The sequence below is a fragment of the Leuciscus leuciscus genome, assembly GCF_965113295.1.
Source record: "Leuciscus leuciscus genome assembly, chromosome: 20".
Taxonomy (NCBI): Eukaryota; Metazoa; Chordata; class Actinopteri; order Cypriniformes; family Leuciscidae; genus Leuciscus; species Leuciscus leuciscus.
Genome location: NC_138744.1, coordinates 513,132 through 532,853, shown reverse-complemented (window position 1 = coordinate 532,853; position 19,722 = coordinate 513,132). Strand labels below are relative to the sequence as shown.

The following is a 19,722-nucleotide window of genomic DNA, read 5'->3' as shown; positions in this document are numbered from 1 at the left end:
AGTACACTTAAGTACATTCTTGATACACTTTATTTTACGTAGCTTATACCTGTGTAACATTATGTAATTACAATGTAATAAGGAAACTACTGCATGCATTTAAGCTGTGAACTAGTGAGTTAAATCCAAGTAAGGCAGAGATGGATAAGGTATGTATACACAAAGTACACTTAAGTACATTCTTGATACACTTTATTTTACGTAGCTTATACCTGTGTAATATTATGTAATTACAATGTAATTAGGAAACTACTGCATGCTAGAGTTCTCAACGGGCCTGAAAATTACAACCCGACCCGACCCGGCCCGTGGTTTTTAAAGCCCGGACCCGATGTAACCCGACACATCAACTTGAATTATCTGCCCGAACCCGCGTTTTTTTTTTTTTTTTTTTTTCTTCATACACCTATTATCATGACCAGCAGACGGGAATTCAAATCAACCTTTAATGTTCACGCCTTTTAACAATACAAACAATAAACACTTTCCAGACCTCTGATTTTCCCACTCCTGTAGTAGCGACGGTGAATTCACCTGCGGCAAGTTTACTTTTCACCAACTCCATCTTCTCCAGGCTAAAGGCTTGCACGCAGCGGCGTCAGGTCTGCCCCCACCCCTCTCCATGATGCACGTTGCACGCAGCAGCCAGACTTTCTTTACGGTGAACAGCAGCGATGATTAATAAAAAATTGTTTGTTGTTGTTGTTTTTTTCACTGAGCGGAAAAGATTAAGCCCGAGGTCCGACCCGACCCGAGTCATTTGCTTATATTTCCGACCCGAACCCGGACCGAACCCGCGGGTCCCGTCGGGTTTGTCGGGCCGACCCGACCCGTTGAGAACTCTACTGCATGCATTTAAGTTGTGAACTAGTGAGTAAAATCAAACTAAGGCAGAGATGGATAAGGTATGTATACACAAAGTACACTTAAGTACATTCTTGATACACTTTATTTTACGTAGCTCATCCCTGTGTAATATTATGTAATTACAATGTAATTAGGAAACTACTGCATGCATTTAAGCTGTGAACTAGTGAGTTAAATCAAACTAAGGCAGATAAAGATAGGGTATGTATACACAAAGTACACTTAAGTACATTCTTGATACACTTTATTTTACGTAGCTTATCCCTGTGTAATATTATGTAATTACAATGTAATTAGGAAACTACTGCATGCATTTAAGCTGTGAACTAGTGAGTTAAATCAAAGTAAGGCAGAGATGGATAAGGTATGTATACACAAAGTACACTTAAGTACATTCTTGATACACTTTATTTTACGTAGCTTATACCTGTGTAATATTTTGTAATTGCAATGTAATTAGGAAGCTAATGCATGTATTTAAGCTATGATCTAGTGGGTTAATTCAGATGGATACCATTTGTAGATACACAGGAAGTGCACTTTAGTACAATCTTGATACACTTTACTTTATGTTACATACAAGTAATGTGTATGTAATATGTAACAGACTCGGCTTGTTACACATGTGTAACAGTAGCTGCCTATTACATGTGCGTAATTACAATCTGTAAGTATAGGCTGTTCCATAACTTAGTTACATGTTAAGTACATTTTGTTACATGTTATTACAAAGTCTATTACTAAGTAATTAATTAAGTAATTACTCTGTATCAAGGGCACCGTAAAATAAAGTGTTACCAGTAAATTGTACCAGGTTCAGTAACACCATGTGTGTGTGTGTGTGTGTGTGTGTGTGTGTGTGTGTGTGTGTGTGTGTGTGTGTGTGTGTGTGTGTGTGTGTGTGTGTGTGTGTGTGTGTGTGTGAATATTTTGTCTGAGATCATCAGATAATGAGTCTTAAATACAGCTTCAGTTTCTGTAGGTCTCTGAACTTTAAACTGTGTTTAATATGAGTTTAATTCTGCTCATGTTGTTGTGACTGATTGTGAAAATAATATTAATGTTATTTTCAGCTTTTCCCCTTTAAAGGAGAACTCCGGTGAATTTTTAAGTTAATCTTGATCGTTAAACCTTTGTGAGTACTGTCTATAGAAAAAAAAAAAACGAACCGGATCGGTGCTTGCAACGCGGAGCTGTTACAGTTAATGCCCAGAGCTCCCATTCAGCTAAAACGGCAGTTCCCTTTCAAGGGAACTTCGAGCTGCGTCGAGACGCGGTGGGAACGCTCTGCGTGATTGCGTCGTGAAGCACGTGTATAATCAGTCCAATGGAAAGACGAGACGTCATAGGCGGGTGACGTCATCGACCAGGAAGCTATAAAGCACCCCTGCGACAGTCCGCGGCAGCTTTCTGTGCCTTCAGCAAGCGATTTGTGTATTCTGTCCTTGTCATATTTATTGTTGTCTGTCAAGTTGCAATATATATATTTATTATGGCAAAAGAGAGCAAGCAAGTGTTGTGTTGTTCCCTCCCCCACGTTATATCACGGGTGGGGACACACACTTCAGCTTTGTGTTGCTTGTTTGGGAGTGGAGCATGCCAACAGTCAGTTCTCGAGGGGGCTGACTGTGAGCATTGCGAGAAGCTGTCCGTGAGGACGCTCCGCTCCCGCCGGCCGTTCTTCGAGGAGGACGGTTCGGTGCGCGCGCCCCGAGGCGCGGGTCCCGCTGCTGCCGAGGCACGGCGTCGACGCGCATATTGGGGATCGCAAATGGTTCTAACAAACACCTGTTCGATCCACGTGCCTTATCTCGGGGAGAAGCACGCTCTGCGGTTTCTCCTCCCCGGGATGAGGCACGAATGGTGCGATTTCCAGTTCTGAGGAATTGGTATCGTTAGTGTTTTTGTTTTAAAAATAAATAAATAAAAGAAAATAAGGCAGATGATTGAGTTTTCAATAAATAAATAAATAAGTCAGCTCATAACTCTGTTGAATAAAGAGGAGCTTATAAAAGGAGGTTTTATATAATGCTGTTGCTAAGTTAAATATTACTGGCCAGCCGAACATATATGAGAGTGAAAGTATAAGGAAAACTCTATATCTCAGCCTCCTCGTCGGGGAGTGCCGTTTTTTCCCTATCTCCACACTGAGGTGTCGAGATCGTGGAATAAACCGGTTTCTGTTTATGTGTTTTATCCCTAAACTTTTACTATAGTAATGTTATGGGTATTAAGTATCATGGTATGACAGTGCCTCGGGTTAAAGAGACGCTTGCGAGCTATCTCTCTCCCGTGTTGGTGTCATAATAACCCCGACGTTACCCACCAGCCACCATAAATAATAGATAAATATTATTAGGCAGCACTGGTAGGTAAAATATATAAGCATGGATGAATGTGAGGATGTAACAGCACTGACGCTATTCGAGAATTGCGTCGCGCAACAGATAAACTATACCGGGGAGGGACGGTTTCGAGAAATCGTTTCTCCTCGGCGTCCTCTGGGTGGCGACTCTCTGAGGAGGGTCGCAGCGCTGCCAGTTCGGTTGTTTCCTGCTGGTGGCCACGGAGTGTTATATTTATTTATATATATATATAGTTTTTCTGATGTAAAGAAAAATTAAGATAAAATATGTCTTTTCTTCTGGACGCTCCGCTTTCAAAAAAACGAAGAAATAAACTCTTCAGCGGCGTTCCAAAGGTTTCTTCCTCACCGATCTAACGTTCCTGAGACTGCTGGGCGGGAGCAGTCTCAGCATACTTAAGCTCCTCGCAGCATAGAGTGCGGTAAAACAAAGATTGGCCATTCGGGCTCATCCACAATCGATGGGGACCTGGGTGGCGGTCACAGTCTAGCCAGTTAGAGATATGCAAGATCTGAGGACTGTTTTATCTCTAAAATAGCTAAAAATGGAAGAAGCCCTGACGCCGAGGCTGCAGGCTTCTGAGGGTGGTCCCCTCTGGGGTAGGGACGGTTTTGAGAAATCGTTTCTCCTCGGCGCCCTCTGGGGTGCGACTCTCTGAGGAAGGTCGCAACGCTGGCTGTTCGGTTTTTCTGCCGGTTCGCCGTTTCAGGACACCGAGGTGTCAGCGTCCCCAAACGATCCTCCGAGGAGGGTCGTAGAGCAGTCATTTCGGTTTCCCTGCCGGTTCGCCGTTTCAGGGCGCCGAGGTGCCTGCTTTTTTCCAGCGATCCTCCGAGGAGGGTCGTCGGAACAAAGCTAGTTAGAGGTAGGCAAGATCTGAGGACTGTCGTTATCTCTATTAAAACTTAGACAAGAAGTCCTGATGCTGAGGCTATCAGGCTTCTGAAGGTTTCCCCGGGGCAGGGACGGTTTTGAGAAATCGTTTCTCCTCGGCACCCTCTGGGGTGCGACTCTCTGAGGAGGGTCGCAGCGCTGCCAGTTCGGTTGTTCCCTGCCGGTTCTCCGTTCAGGGCACCGAGGTGTCAGCGTCCCCATACGATCCTCCGAGGAGGGGCGTAGAACGGTCAGTTTGGTTGTTCCCTGCCGGTTCGCCGCTTCAGGGCACCAAAGTGACTGTTCAACCAAATCCAGAGGCCAGTCTCGAGAGACTGGTTCTCCTAGTAGAATTTCTGGCAGCGTGGAAACTACTGCCATATTTTTCTCAGTGGGTCCTGCACACTTTAGAAAAGGGTTTCAGAATTCAGTTCGGTTCTCGTCCGCACAGATTTCTAGAGGTCCTCTCCACAGTGGTGGACCCCGAGCAGGCTCTGGTTATGGAGCAGGAAGTACTGACACTTCTGCAAAAGGAGCTATAGAAGGGGTTTCTCCTCCCAGCAGACAGTCAGGGTTTTACAGCCGTTACTTCATTGTTCCGAAAGAGGATGAGGGGTTGCGTCCTATTCTAGACCTGCGTCAATTAAACAGCAGGTTTCAGAATCTCAAATTCAAAGTATGCTATACGCTAAAATTATTGTCACAGATTCAGTCCGAGGACTGGTTTGTCACAATAGACTTGAAGGACGCTTACTTATCTATCCATCCTCATCACAGGAGGTTCCTGAGGTTTGCTTTCGGGGGCGAAGCATACCAGTATTGGGTTCTTCCCTTCGGCCTAGGTTTATCACCCCGCATCTTTACAAAATGCGTGGATGCAGCTCTGGCTCCTCTGAGACTCCAGGGCATTCGCGTATTATACTTTATCGACGATTGGTTGATTTTAGCTCAGTCCGAGCAGTTGGCGGTTCGGCATCGAGATGTCGTTCTGTCTCACATAAAGAGGTTGGGGTTGTGGCTCAACGCCAAGAAGAGTGTGCTCCTCCCAGCTCAGAGGACCACTTTTCTGGGTGTTTTATGGGATTCGACAATAATGCAAGCACGTCTGTCTCCTGCACGTATTTCTGCGATTCTCACAGCCGTAAAGGGGATAAAACTAGGCCAGTCACTCACTGTGAAACAGTTTCAGAGACTGTTGGGGCTCATGGCAGCTGCGTCCAACGTAATCACTTTTGGCCTTTTGTACATGAGACCTTTGCAGTGGCTCAGGATCAAGGGGTTTTCTCCGAGGGGAAATCCATTTCGCACGATCAAGGTCACGCGGCGATGCCTTCGTGCCTTGGTCATGTGGAAGAAACCTTGGTTCCTCGCCCAGGGCCCAGTGCTGGGGGCTTCTTGTCGACGCGTAACGCTTTCGACGGATGCTTCCCTCACGGGATGGGGGGCGGTCATGATTGGCCGCTCGGCGAAAGGTCTTTTGCAGGACCATCAACGTTCTTGCCACATAAATCGGCTAGAAATGATGGCGGTATTTTGAGCTCTCAAATACTTCCTGCCAGACCTGAGAGGTCACCATGTGCTTGTCCTTCCGGACAACACACTGATGGTCTCGTATATCAGAGCAGATATCCTGTTGAGGCAGGGGCTGAGGCCCGGGGAATGGGGACTTCACCCCAAGGTGGTGGAGCTCCTTTAGGAGAACTTCGGTCAAAACTCAAGTCTACCTTTCGCATCGTTTATACAACGCATTGCCCATTTGGTTCTCCCTGATGCATCCAGCTCTGCTTGAACTGGATGCAACGTATTAGGTGTGGTTGAGGCTACACCTGTACGCATTTCCCGATATCTTTGCTCCCGGGAGTTACTCTCTTCCGGAGTTATGGATACTATGGGCTCGGCCTCTGAGGGGGCCCAGCTCATAGATTCAGGTCTCTCGACTGAGGTCGTGGAGACCATACTCCAGTCTAGAGCTCCCTCCACGAGAAGACTGAATATGCATTGAAATGGAAACTATTCTCTGCCTGGTGCGGAGAATGCCTTCTGAATCTTGCTATTTGCCCTATGGTACAGTACTTGATTTCTGCAATGAATGTTTCTTTGCTGGGTTATCTCTGAGGAGAGATCCTTATTTCATCTTCTCCGTGGTACTTGAGGCTGAGGCCTGCACGTACTTGGATTTGCACCTGGTATGGTGATAGTCTTTCCTCACCCCTTGCCGGGTTGTATTCGTACTAAATTTGTGGGTCATTTGTGCTGCAGGCCTTCTGTCCTCCACCTTAATACAAGCCAGATCAGGAAGAACTTAATCTGTTTTGCCCTGTCCGGGCTCTTGGATGCTTATGTCCACAGAGCTGCAACCTGTGGCATATATATATAAGAGCAGTTATTTGTCTGCTTCAGGTTACCTAAGATAGGTTGCCCTGCATCTAAACAGATAATGAGCAAGTGAGTAGTTGAGGCTATCTCACTTGCTTATGAAGCGGCCGGACAGCCTTCACCTTTGGCTGTCCCAGCCCATTCTACCAGGAGTATGGCTGCCTCTAAGGCTTTATTATCAGGAGTTTCACTCTGACATCTGTAATGCGGCAGGCAGGTCCTCACCGCATACATTTGTTAGATTTTATGACTTGGACCTAGGCTCCACTCCAGGGTCTAGGGTGCTTGTTTCCTAGTATGCGCATGGTCTTCATACAGAACAGGCATTTGTCATATGGCGTCGTGGGTATAGGGTTCCCACCGCGTCTCGACGCAGCTCGAAGTTCCCTTGAAAGGGAACGTCTCAGGTTACGTATGTAACCCTGGTTCCCTGAGAGGGAACGAGACGCTGCGTCGCCTTGCCATACTCCCTGCATGCCTGTGATCGACTTGCTTCGGCTTTCAGAAGCTGCCGCGGTCTGTCGCAGGGGTGCTTTATAGCTTCCTGGTCGATGACGTCACCCGCCTATGACGTCTCGTCTTTCCATTGGACTGATTATACACGTGCTTCACGACGCAATCACGCAGAGCGTTCCCACCGCGTCTCGACGCAGCGTCTCGTTCCCTCTCAGGGAACCAGGGTTACATACGTAACCTGAGACGTTCTGGGGGCATAAACCTAAAGAGTGTCTTTGTGCCTCTTAATAGACACAAAATGCAATTAAAATGTCTGTCCAACATGAACAGGGCCCTTACATGACAACAAGATGCGTTTAGCAACTTAGCCATTGTTTAAACTCACCTAAATAGTGTTTTAGACAGCTAGCTGTAGTCTCGCGCTGAAGTCCCGTGAGAACTCAGTTGTAGCCGGAAAAAGTGCGCGTGATTTAAAAAAAAATTTTTTTTAAACCACTTCAGGGGAAATCCCGCCCTGCAGCTGATTCTAAGGTTTTCATTGGTCATGTCAATCGTCACTGTAACCTAAACCAATTAAATCAGCTGCAGGGCGGGATTTCCGCTGAAGTGGTTTGGGGAAAAAAATCGCGCGTGGGAGGAGCGTCGTGTTCCGGCTACAACTGAGTTCCCACGGGACTTCAGCGCGAGACTACAGCTAGCCGTCTAAAACACTATTTAGGTGAGTTTAAACAATGGCTAAGTTGCTAAACGCATCTTGTTGTCATGTAAGGGTCCTGTTCATGTTGGACAGACATTTTAATTGCATTTTGTGTCTGTTAAGAGGCACAAAGACACTCTTTAGGTTTATGCCCCCAGAACTGCCGTTTTAGCTGAATGGGAGCTCTGGGCATTAACTGTAACAGCTCCGCGTTGCAAGCACCAATCCGGGTTTTTTTTTTTTCTATAGACAGTACTTAAAAATTCACCAGAGTTCTCCTTTAACTGTCTCTTTCTTCAGTCGAAAAGAAATTAAGGTTTTTGAGGAAAACATTCCAGGATTTTTCTCCATATAATGGACTTAAATGGCAACCAACGGTTTGAAGGTTCAAATGTCCGTCTCAATGCAGCTTCAAAGTCTCGACACGATCCCAGTCCAGAAATAAGGGTCTTATCTAGTGAAACGATCGGTCATTTAATAAGAAAAAATTATATATATATACTTTTTAACCACAAATGCCCGTCTTGTGCCATCTCTGAGATGCGCCACGGATTACATCATCACGTTGGAAAGGTCACGGAAATTTTTAAAAAATAATAATAATAAATTAAAACAAAGATGTTGGACGATTTTGAAGTTGGAGGAGAAAATGAGATGGAATTTTTCGCCCTTCCCTAACATTTTGAACCGGACAACACAGACAAATTAACTTAGATGACGTGACGCGTGACCTTTCCAACGTGATGCTGAGTTAAGGCTGCTCTAAAGCGGCTCTGTGTCTGCTCAAAGTTCTGTGTAAAGACACAATGCCACATAAAAGCAGACTTAAATTTTGACGGGTCTGACCCTCCTCAGCCCTTAGTATCAAAGATGACTCTGATATTGTTTTGGTTCAGTGTAAATGAACGCGATCTTGTGCCGCTCTAAACTACGTCATTGTCATGACAACCAAACGCGCGGCGCGAGAATCAAGAAGCGGAAGACTAAACATATCGGCCTAGCTCCATATTGTTTTAGCCAAATTAAAAAATGTCAGCCAACAAGGGAAAATAAAGTAAAAGTGCCCTGTACTCACATCGTGAAGCAAACCACCAAAATAACAGAGTCGTCGACGTGTGTAATCAATTGGCTTTCGCCGTTTGTAATCTTCCTTTGAAGAGACTGACAGATCAACGCGCCGCTACATTTCTCTCAGATACGCTAAATGCTTATTCACCCTCACTGTGTTATATTAAATTCCAAAAATCATCTTCTTGAGGACGATATTTCACCCACACACGACCTGCCTGAAACGCTAATGATAGCAGAATTCTTCTTTCTGGCTCTTTAAAAAAAAAAAAAAAAATTCGACCCGGTGTAATAATTCATAATATATTTGTAGCATTTTTATCAGGAAATAGAAAATAGCTATCAGTACCACAGAATTATGACAAACATCAGAGCGTGAGATCGCTATATTACACAGAGGAAATCTAAAATTCTGTATTTTTATTTATCTTGAGTTTTATTTCTTTGTTTACTATTTAATTACTTTTAAATTCATTTTATAACACTTTGTTAAAACTGTAGTTTTAAAATAGTAATGTTCAGAGTATTATTTCCCGTGATTTTAATTCCTGTGTAAATGCATTTATGTTCTCCGCGTCAGAGAATAAACATTCTGTGTAAATGCACATTTTGTGATTTTATGCCGCTTGAGATTTGGTTTCTGTGTAAAGACGCCTTATGTGTGTGATAATCTGAGATTTGGGTTGTTATTAACTGATATTAAATGTGTAGTGAGTGTAATGATCATTTCTGCTGGTTCTGTATCAGCTGTCCGTTGTGTGAATGTGACCTTTCATGTGCTTTTGATTTTGTAAAGTGACTTTGAGCATCAGATAGAAGCGATATGATCATGTTTGAGAATGAATTAATATAGATTATCTAGTTAGTTTTCTAATGAAAAGATGTGACAGATGTAATATCTCATACTGCATATGTGACTGTGTGTGTGTGTTTTATTTTAGGTTATAGATGACAGTGTGATCTTCTGATGATCATCTGATGGTGAATAATGATCCACTACAGAGACTCACAGTCAACAGAATCAACAGAGACTGAAGATACAGTGACTTCACTGTTATAAATTAAGACTTCGTTTAGATTTCAGCGATCCTCTGACAGACCTGATGAGGCGGCAGTGAAACACCTTTTATTTCACAGCAAATTACAGTTTCTCATTCATAGATTAATCATTTTATGTGTATAAACGCACAGTAACTCAAAAAGCTCTGAGTTTTGTTACAGAGTAAATAAAGAGTCTGAATATCTCTGTGTTTGTGTTGTACCAGCAGAGGGAGACAAAGACTAATGAAATATAAATTTTTCATAATTATGAGAAGAAGAAAAAACAGTTCAAGCTCACTTTTAGAAAACAATGGAAGCTTGAGTTTATACATCATGTTTTTAATAATAGTTGCATTGCATTTGTATTAATGTATTAAAGGGGTCATATGATGCGTTTTCATGTTTTCTTTTTCTTTAGTGTGTTCTGTAGATGTTTTTGCATGTATAAGATCTACAACCTTACAAAGCTCAAAGTCTCCTACAAAAAGATTTTGGTGCTCGAGCCCCTTTTTCAAAATGAATCAAAAGTGCCCCTCTCAAACAAATATCAATGATAATATTGTGGTCAATAAAACAAAATGCATTCGATTATAATTAACCGTAACGCTTGCTATGGGTTGTGTCACTTGCATGTGTCTTGCTTCGGGCTTGACTGACGTGACCATAGACATAATAAATACTTATATTATTTATGTCTATGGACGTGACGGGGTCAGTCTGCGTGATTTCCCCCCAAACCAGTTAAGCGCAAACCACGCCCCTTACGTGAAAACCACGCCCCACAGCAATGACTTGCGTGTATGGCTTGATTTCATTGGTCAACTCTATCAAAGTGTTGATTGGCCTCACATCATCGCTGAAACAAGTGTGTATACAAAATTAAAAGTTACACAGAATATACAACTTATATAAAAGAACATTAAAAAGGGCCCATAAGATGAATAAAAAACATTTCATAAAACTATGTAAATTAAAAGAGGTAATTTGTTTTCCTTGTGCAGTTGCTAGTGTTAACGAGTGTCCAAAATAAATATGATTTTAAACGCACACACACACACACACACACACACACACACACACACACACACACACACACACACACACACACACAAACCAAAAAAGAGCTTAACAATGAGAAAACTACACACGTTACTGTATGGAACAAATCTACAAACACAAGAAAACGGTTTGTCAAAAACAAGAACAAAAAACATTTTTTGATTCTTCATTGTTTAATGTAGTTTTGCAAACAATATGAATTCATAACCTGCAGTCCTCCTACCTAGCATAACATGTAAAAGTATTTGTTTGCATAAAGTTAATGATTACCAATGATCACAGAGCTGATTGGCCACACAAGGCTGAACGATTCTGACAGTTTGTGGCGTATCCTGACAACCCTTTTCCCTCCTTTTCCTGAATGTCTACTGTAGTCATGCTCTAAACCAGAAGTGCTGTTTCTGGGGCGTCCCACTGTCAAACGCCGCCTCTACCAGTCTCGGGTGATCTTCGGGCCACGGCTGTTGGCTGACAGTCAATAATGGACCTGGTCGTCTAGCAGCTCGTCTGAACGTATTAACATCCCTTTACCAAAACAGTAAAATGCAGAGACCAGTTGTGTTGGGTTGTGCTGCATCTTTTCAAGCTGCTTGGCCATTGTAGTCCTGGCATCACTGTTCAGCCGGTTCACTGAGTAGTCCAAGCATCCTCCTCACAGGAGACTGAGGTAGAGATGCGGTTTAACAAGAGAACAAGAAAAACGATTCAATTGCAACAACCGATAAAAATAAAATAGTAACAAACACTTGGACCAGGAAACAGAACTACTCTGCTTCCATTCAATGCTTCTGCTCTATTTACAATTTATATACTTCATTATTTGAAAATAGCATAAAATATGTTTTCTAATAGCTTTATTATTTTATACAGAAATAAATGGTCCCTAATAAACATTTAGACCCAAAACTTGCAAAACCTCATCGCTTCGCCTCAGAATGCCTTTATTAACCCACTAGAGTCCTATGGATAACTTTTATGAAGGATAGATGCGCTTTTTGGAGCTTCGAAAACTCGGACACTATTCAATGCCATTACAAAGCTGGGAAGAGTCAGGATATTTTTATAGGAACTCTGATTGTGTTCAGCTGAAAGAAGGTACATCTAGGATGGCTTGAGGAGAAGTAAATTATGGGATAATTTTTGGTTGAACTGTTCCTTTAACTCTTCTATGCTTCATGAACTCTACAGGGTTGGTTGGAGTTTGAGGTCTAGAGTAGATGAGCTGGGGAAGACCGGTCCAGCTGATGCAGGTCTACTGTTCACAACACACACATACAACATCAATATACTACTACTACTACTACTACTACTACGAAACTACTATGATGGAACCTCAACGTTTGTTGTTGAACACAAAAGTGTTCCCACATTAAGTCCTTGAATTTGAAGGTATTGGACCTGGAAAGTCCTTGAAAGGTCCTTGAATCTGAAGTTAACTAAGCTATGGGAACCGTGAATTAAGACATATTTTAAATGTATAGCGCAGCTGTTTAATGAAGCAGCAACATATGATAGGACAGAACAAGAAAGGCTATTAATAATCTTTCATTGTGCAAAAGTATTATGATATGAAAGGCTCCAATACAGTGCGGCACACAGCGCTTATGCGCATCCCGAGTGAATGATGCTCTCGAAGCAACATGGAGTCACAGCGCTTCGCATTGAAAAGTTCAAAGCACACAGGAAAGACATATTGATGCGTAGTGTATTATACAGTATCTATCTATGCAATAGTTTATTGAGCCTTTTCTTTTAACAGTTTTAAATGTCAGTTACTGTGTGCATGAAGAACAATTATAGTGCTCTCTACTTCAGTGTTGTGATCTAACAGACACCCGGGAGAAAGTAACATGATTAAGGTACAGCAATAAAGTCCAGCAAGATAAAGTTGTTTTATGCAAAACCATAGACCTTTATCTACAGATCAAGTGTAATAATAGGAACATTGAAACATCTTGGAGAGTTTGATCGTGTTACATTTATGCATTTGGCAGACACTTTTATCCAAAGCGACTTACATTGCATTATCCTATACATTTATACATAGGTATGTGCAATCCCATGGGATCGAACCCACAACCTTGCGTTGTTAACGCAATGCTCTTACCACTGAGCTACAGGAAAGCTGTGACGTGTTGACTGTCATAACCGAACGCGACGCGCTGTCTGATGCTGAATGGAGAATGACTGACAGCAGCAGCGGAGGGAAGAGTTTACGTGAATTTAACGACTTAAATATTCATCTCCACGTCACATTATACTATAGAATGGCTTCAGAACACTTATAATATAGTAATATTTATAATTATGAGTACTTTAATTTATATTTAAACATATAGTGCACGAAAACTTTATGGTGCTTTATAATGTTTTTGTGCCTTTTGTAGGGCTTAACAATAACACAGAATAGTATATACGCACAATATCGGATTTGGATCGGTCTCGTCTGACCAAAACCTGATCCAGCCAAGAATGGCAGTATCAGAGCCGCCCTTCCACTGCACACGACAAACGACAGCCGTCGGACCGGAAGTCATTCATTTCCAATGGAGAGTAGTACGGGAACTGCGTGGAGTTCCGATCATATGCGTATGCGGAAATTTTGGATCCGATTTGAGCTTCGGATGCATTGAAATATCTGAACTTCTGCGGCTAGACCGTATGTGACCAGTTGACTGGATGTCATGTATTCTAATCAAAACTATGAGCGTAAAGATAGAATTACCAATATTTTAACATTTTAACGTCATTATATAAACGCTATTTATGTAAAATGTCGGTTATTAATAATTATGGTAGAAATAAATATTTTATAATAATTAAATACATTTTTATATTGATTAGCTATATAAAATCTACTATGTTTTTATTTTAGATGTATTCAGGGTCATTTGTTTTGTGTGGATATATTCATGCATGCATTACTTTCATTCATTTTACCATTGTGAATAGCTGAGGGTAACGGTTGCTTCACGACCAATTTCAAAGTTCTGTGCAACTGACACCAGGGGGCGAAATGCAACAATCGAATGCGAATGTCGTGTGCAGTGGAAAGGTGGCTTCAGAGCCGATACCGATACTAAGTGTCAGATCGGTGCATCCCTCAACGAAGTATGAGAAGGAACATCAGAAAACAAATAACTGTACGTCTGAAAAATATGAGTCACGTCACCTCGTTCGGTAACAGTCAACTGGGAAACAGAATTAAATACAGAAGTAAACTGTTACACCGGTTGAAATTGCTGATTTCTCTGGATTTAAACATTGTTGGAAACATTTGGGAAGTCAGCAAAATATATAAAACGGTTCAAGTGTTTTTTGGGCATTTTAATAAAAAAATCTGACATATTGTGCCTTTAAAGTTATGCTTTTATCAACTCCGCCTTCTCAGTAAAGTAAAGTCCATTTTATCAAGAAGTAACTTAGAAATAGCAATTCATGCGTTCGTTACTTCTAGGCTGGACTACTGTAATTCTTTGTATTATGGCATTTCTCAGGCATCCATCTCCCGTCTGCAGTTGGTTCAAAACGCAGCTGCTAGATTGCTTGAAGGGAAGCGTAAGTTCGATCATATAACACCTATCTTAATGTCCCTACACTGGCTTCCGGTTAAGTATAGGATTGAGTTTAAAATTGTATTATTTGTCTACAAAGCTTTTAACAATCTGGCACCACAATACTTAACTGATCTCTTGGTTCCGTATACCCCATCTAGAAACCTGAGATCCAGTGATCATGGCCTTTTAACAGTCCCTAAAGTAAAACTCAAAAAACGTGGTGATCGCGCTTTTGCCGCCGCTGGTCCGAAGCTGTGGAACAGCCTTCCTCTGTCTATCAGGCATGCCCCATCTATCTGTACTTTTAAAACTCAGCTTAAGACTTATTTTTTCTCTTTGGCTTTTAACACTATATAGCTACCTTCTGCTTTTTATTTAATTTTTATTGATTACTTTTTTTTCTTTTTTTTCTTTATAAATGCATGCTTAAACGTGTGTATTTTATTCTTTGTAAAGCACTTTGGTCAACCTCGGTTGTGTCTTAAATGTGCTCTATAAATAAAGGATTGATTGATTGATTGATTGATTAAAGCCAGTCTGCACTTATAGGCGGTCACATTACTGTACTAGTTTAAACAACAGCTTCTAAATATGACAAGGTTCAAATTACAGGGCTTTGTCAAAAGTAACATTAGTCATGAAATAATTCCCAACACTTTGTAAACATGCATTCATACAAGGCTTATTACAAAATGAACTGCTCAGCCTTTTTTTTTTTTTTTTTACTGTTTTTGTCTCATATGATTTTCGTAATGCAGCGATGAGTGCAGAGATTTCACTGTTCTAATAATTATGATTATTTGTAATTATTATGAGATTAGACATGACAAGGAAAATAAATGTTGGCTTTTTAGTGCAGCAGCCTCAGCTGTGAATGATTCAGTGCCCCAAAGGTTCATTTTCAATTTGCACAGTGAAAGGTTACCATTACAATTTGACCTCCAAATTGTATATCCTTGCTAATGAACTATCATTTAATTTTGGCTCCTTTTGTCATTAAGATTGCTGTGACTACCATCTGTTTATTATTTAGCTCATACATGAATACACATTCTGAGTCAGTAAAGCTGTAAAGCAGCTCTAAAAGAAAATAGGGTCTGTGCAGAGGACAGGTCTGGTTCTTGTGTCTCTGCTGAGGATCAGTGCCGATGCCTGTCGTGCAGGTCCTCCATCTGATCTGGATACGGCCTGGATCTGGCTGACTACATCATGAGTTGTGGTCGTGTCTAGGAGCAGGTCCTCCATCTGATCTGGATCTGGCTGACAACATCATGAGTTGTGGTCGTGTCTAGGTGCAGGTCCACCATCTGATCTGGATACGGCCCGGATCCGGCTGACTACATCATGCGTTGTGGTCGTGTCTAGGCGCAGGTCCTCCATCTGATCTGGATACGGCCCGGCTCCGGCTGACTACATCATGAGTTGTGGTCGTGTCTAGACGAAGGTCCTCCATCTGATCTGGATACGGCCCGGATCCGGCTGACTACATCATGAGTTGTGGTCGTGTCTAGGCACAGGTCCAACATCTGATCTGGATCCGGCTGACTACATCATGAGTTGTGGTCGTGTCTAGGCACAGGTCCAACATCTGATCTGGATCCGGCTGACTACATCATGAGTTGTGGTCGTGTCTAGGCGCAGGTCCACCATCTGATCTGGATCCGGCTGACAACATCATGAGTTGTGGTCGTGTCTAGACGCAGGTCCTCCATCTGATCTGGATCCGGCTGACTACATCATGAGTTGTGGTCGTGTCTAGGCGCAGGTCCACCATCTGATCTGGATCCGGCTGACAACATCATGAGTTGTGGTCGTGTCTAGACGCAGGTCCACCATCTGATCTGGATCTGGCTGACAACATCATGAGTTGTGGTCGTGTCTAGGTGCAGGTCCACCATCTGATCTGGATACGGCCTGGATCCGGCTGACTACATCATGCGTTGTGGTCGTGTCTAGGCGCAGGTCCTCCATCTGATCTGGATACGGCCCGGCTCCGGCTGACTACATCATGAGTTGTGGTCGTGTCTAGACGAAGGTCCTCCATCTGATCTGGATACGGCCCGGATCCGGCTGACTACATCATGAGTTGTGGTCGTGTCTAGGCACAGGTCCAACATCTGATCTGGATCCGGCTGACTACATCATGAGTTGTGGTCGTGTCTAGGCGCAGGTCCACCATCTGGTCTGGATCCGGCTGACAACATCATGAGTTGTGGTCGTGTCTAGGCGCAGGTCCACCATCTGATCTGGATACGGCCCAGATCCGGCTGACTACATCATGAGTTGTGGTCGTGTCTAGGCGCAGGTCCACCATCTGATCTGGATACGGCCCGGATCCGGCTGACTACATCATGAGTTGTGGTCGTGTCTAGGCGCAGGTCCTCCATCTGCTCTGGATACAGCCTGGCTCCGACTGACTACATCATGAGTTGTGGTCATGTCTAGGCGCAGGTCCTCAATCTGCTCTGGATACGGCCCGGCTCCGGCTGACTACATCATGAGTTGTGGTCGTGTCTAGGCGCAGGTCCTCCATCTGATCTGGATATGGCTCGGATATGGCTGACTACATCATGAGTTGTGGTCGTGTCTAGGCGCAGGTCCTCCATCTGATCTGGATATGGCTCGGATATGGCTGACTACATCATGTGTTGTGGTCGTGTCTAGGCACAGGTCCTCCATCTGATCTGGATACGGCCTGGATCCGGCTGACTACATCATGAGTTGTGGTCGTGTCTAGACGCAGGTCCTCCATCTGATCTGGATACGGCCCTGATCCGGCTGACTACATCATGTGTTGTGGTCGTGTCTAGGCGCAGGTCCACCGTATGATCTGGATATGGCTCGGATATGGCTGACTACATCATGAGTTGTGGTCGTGTCTAGACGCAGGTCCTCCATCTGATCTGGATATGGCTCGGAAATGGCTGACTACATCATGTGTTGTGGTCGTGTCTAGGCACAGGTCCTCCATCTGATCTGGATACGGCCCGGATCCGGCTGACTACAGTAAACCTTGGGATAAACAGAAAGACTAACATTAGTGTAGATGCCATTCTTCTTATGATGTAACGAGTACATCAGGTGTTATGGGAAGTGTTCCCGGTTCCGGCTGACCTAATTTATGCCGACTAACAATCATTTAACTGATTTGAATAATATAAATTGATAATGTTCTATGTGAATGCCAGGTTAAAGAGATGTGTTTTTAGTCTAGATTTAAACTGACAGAGTGTGTCTGCTTCCCGTACAATGCTAGGAAGATTATTCCAAAGTTTACGTGCTAAATAGGAGAAGGATCTACCGCCAGCAGTCGATTTTGATATTCTAGGTATTATCAACTTGCCAGAATTTTGAGATCACAATAGACGTGAAGGACTATAATGCTTTAAGAGTAACAACTAACACGTAACAACAAAACTAGCATGCTTCCCAATGATATCTCCCAAGGGTAGCATGTACAGAGTGAAAAGCATTGGCCCTACTACTGAGCCTTGCAGTACTCCTTCTGAAATTGTAAGAGGAGCGGATTTTGTTTGCAACTTTTTTAAAAGAGTAGCATGATTGTAATGTAACTTATTGAAAATATAAGTAGCTTGTAACGTGACATTCTTCCCCAACAATGTTTAACTCTATTGGACCAACATAAACAGTATTTTATGTGGCATTACTTTATGAGTTTTTCTTGATTGGAGAGTTAAATAAAAATAACTTGAACAACAAAAACTACAATGATAAATGTATATATACAGGCCTACTTAAAGCTATCTCTGTAAGTGAGGGGAAAATGCACATGTGGGAGAAACGGGAAGAAAACAGTATTGATATTGGCTATATAAATGATTGTTAACTGTAAACAAAATCTATAGGTCATCTCTCTTTCACACAGGGAGCAGTCAGGACTGTGATGGTTCATGTAAGTGACAATGATCCCTCCTCTCAAATGCATTGACAAACGCACATGATTAGTTGGGCTGGCTAAGCAGTTGCTGCAGCATTTATTGGCAGCAAGGGAATCTGCTGTGGTAATTTGAGTCATTGGTGCCACGATGCTCAATCACACTGACCTGTCACTGAAATTCAGACTGGATAATTTCATCTATTCATCCACACATCCATCCATCCAAACTCAAACAATGTCTGTTCCTAACATTTCCCTTCTAAGCAGTGGCATGTATTGCACTAATGAAATAGAATTTGAGACAAAGTCCGATCTTCTACACACACACACACACACACACACACACACACACACACACACACACACACACACACACATCACAATATACTTACCACTTGCTCCATTTCTGTAAATCCGTTTTTATGAATGAATTACTCTCTCTAATAACTGTTGCTTTGGTCTTTGTCAACACGCGCTTGCACCACCTGCTGATGAGGTCGACTAACAGCAGATGGAGATTATGAACTGGTAATCTGCTGTTCCTGCAGTGGGAAATGGGAATTGGATGGGAATGGGAAATGTTAAATTTTCTGGTGAATTTGAACCACTGAATTTGTGGAAGCGAATTTGTAAAGCGAAATAAAATGGACCGAAAATTATATGTTGTATTTTTAAACAGAATGGATATTTTGGAAGTGAAATCTGAAAGGTGAATATGGATTATTGAAATTTTAATAATGAAAATGTGTGTGAAATGTTTTGAATTGAAATATTCACAGCTTAAAGTAGTCAATAATTGTATCCCTTAAAACTCATCTTTGATCAGCAAAATGACATTTAAACATTAAAAAATTCGTCATGCCTTAAAATATCTTGAATGTAACTCGACACGCTTGCCTCATTTAGTATGCGCATTTCTATGAATATGCAAATGAGCCCCACCTCCACTCACTCAGCTCAGAGATCCACTGGTTGACGATCACACGTTGATCTGATTGGTAGTTTGTTCACTGCAGTTTTAAGGAGAAAATACTCAGCAATGGTGTCGACTTATGAATTTACACATGGTTTGCCTTAAAGCACATTAAAAACACCACATATACATATAAACAACATTAAAAGCTGGATTTTCATCACAGGGGGACTTTAAATATACGACCATGTTGAATTTCAGTCCGTTAAAATGCAAGTCCTAAAAATACAATGCAAGCCTGGTTAATGTAATGAAATGCATATTTTTTTCAAAGTAGTGCAATTGAACAAGCTTTTTTTGTTTCAAATACGTTTGCCATTATTTTACTTCCATATAGATGTAACAAAATGCACTTTGTAATGTAATGCACTTTGTAACAATGTTAAAGGCTCAGGGAAGGAGGAGGCGGGAACCGGCGAACGTTCAAACATTTTTTATCATAAAATAAACAAACAACAAAACGAAAGTAAAGCGGCAGCCCCTCACGGACA

General features: G+C 42.3%; 1 protein-coding gene and 2 long non-coding RNA genes across 3 annotated transcripts in view; 1 reads left to right on the top strand and 2 right to left on the bottom strand.

Annotated features, from left to right (window-relative positions):
• LOC309484394 (NLR family CARD domain-containing protein 3-like) overlaps positions 1 to 10,140 on the top strand; it is a 69,655-nt gene extending 59,515 nt beyond the window's left edge. Inside the window, exon 9 of the mRNA XM_082150700.1 lies at positions 9,645 to 10,140. Within this exon, the coding sequence (XP_082006826.1) occupies positions 9,645 to 9,651 (7 nt within the window). The 3' untranslated portion in view covers positions 9,652 to 10,140. The remainder of the gene's footprint in view (positions 1 to 9,644) is intronic.
• Positions 1 to 19,722, bottom strand: part of LOC309484529 — a 349,759-nt gene that overhangs the window by 137,212 nt on the left and 192,825 nt on the right. The window lies entirely within an intron of this gene.
• Positions 8,237 to 8,975, bottom strand: LOC309484546. The gene is made up of 2 exons (XR_014200909.1): positions 8,852 to 8,975; positions 8,237 to 8,781 (listed from the first exon to the last, which is right to left on the bottom strand). It is a non-coding gene; the product is annotated as an uncharacterized lncRNA (long non-coding RNA).